Source organism: Frankliniella occidentalis, unplaced genomic scaffold (genome assembly GCF_000697945.3).
Source record: "Frankliniella occidentalis isolate FOCC.00 unplaced genomic scaffold, Focc_3.1 Scaffold129, whole genome shotgun sequence".
Classification (NCBI taxonomy): domain Eukaryota; kingdom Metazoa; phylum Arthropoda; class Insecta; order Thysanoptera; family Thripidae; genus Frankliniella; species Frankliniella occidentalis.
In genome coordinates, this window is record NW_026267256.1 from 307,403 (window position 1) to 308,239 (window position 837).

General features: G+C 50.8%; 1 protein-coding gene across 1 annotated transcript in view; it reads right to left on the reverse strand.

Moving 5' to 3' along the window:
• The window catches only part of LOC113213264 (uncharacterized), a 3,116-nt gene extending 2,728 nt beyond the window's left edge, over positions 1-388 (reverse strand). The window contains exons 1-2 of the mRNA XM_026432274.2: positions 257-388; positions 79-177 (exon numbers count right to left, since the gene is read on the reverse strand). Of these exons, the coding sequence (XP_026288059.1) occupies positions 79-111 (33 nt within the window). The 5' untranslated portion in view covers positions 112-177; positions 257-388. The remainder of the gene's footprint in view (positions 1-78; positions 178-256) is intronic.
• Between the last annotated feature and the right edge of the window lie 449 nt (positions 389-837).

Below are 837 nucleotides of genomic sequence, written 5' to 3' on the forward strand. Positions count from 1 at the left end.
AATAAAAATAAATAAAATAATCTTGTTGAGTTCTTTGACAGTAGTCGCACGCAGCACGGCTGTGAAACGAAACGTTACCAGTTTCTCCTCATCCATTCTGGCTGCTGACATGTTTGTACACTAGCTGGCTGGACGAAGCCCGGGCGTCGAGTTGACAACAGCAACAGGTAGCCTAACCTTAAAATGTAGGGCAGACGTGAACGTAAACCTTCGGGTCCGGGTAAGGCGCGTACATCACTATCACTGCGTTACTTACCACAAACAAAGAGAGCCGCGGTCTCCCTTACAGTAAGTTGAGCTCTGATCGCAACCTTGCCAACATCAAACGGCCTGGTCCATAGAACAAAGACACACGATCGCGAGCGTAATCTGCGAACTGCGCTGTAGCGGCAGCGGCAAGTAAGGTTAATCGCATATCAGTCCGCCAGATTGCGCGGCAATCGCTGAGGGTTGTCCTGTTTGGTTCTGTCAGCGCCAGCACAACGAGCTTAATTGTTAAAAGAAAATAGATATTTAAAGACCACTGTGATCAATATTACAGTAAATGAGGTCCCCCGCGTATGCCTACCATGGAGTATGGGGACCATGCCACACCTGCCCTGTTCCTACACGAGAGAGAGCAAGGAAAAGGAGAGCGGCAGATTCCTTTTTCCTTTTGGCAGAGAGCGTCTAAAAAACAGTACGGTGGGGTACTATTTGAACCCCTCCGAACCTATCGCTGTGGTAAACCAGAAAGCAGAGGAGAAAGGAGGAAGGTAAGAGGGCGCGGTGGGTCGTCTCTGGCTGAGGGAGAGGGTGAGATTGCTGGTCTGGAACGCCTCGCGCCCCGTCCCCCCC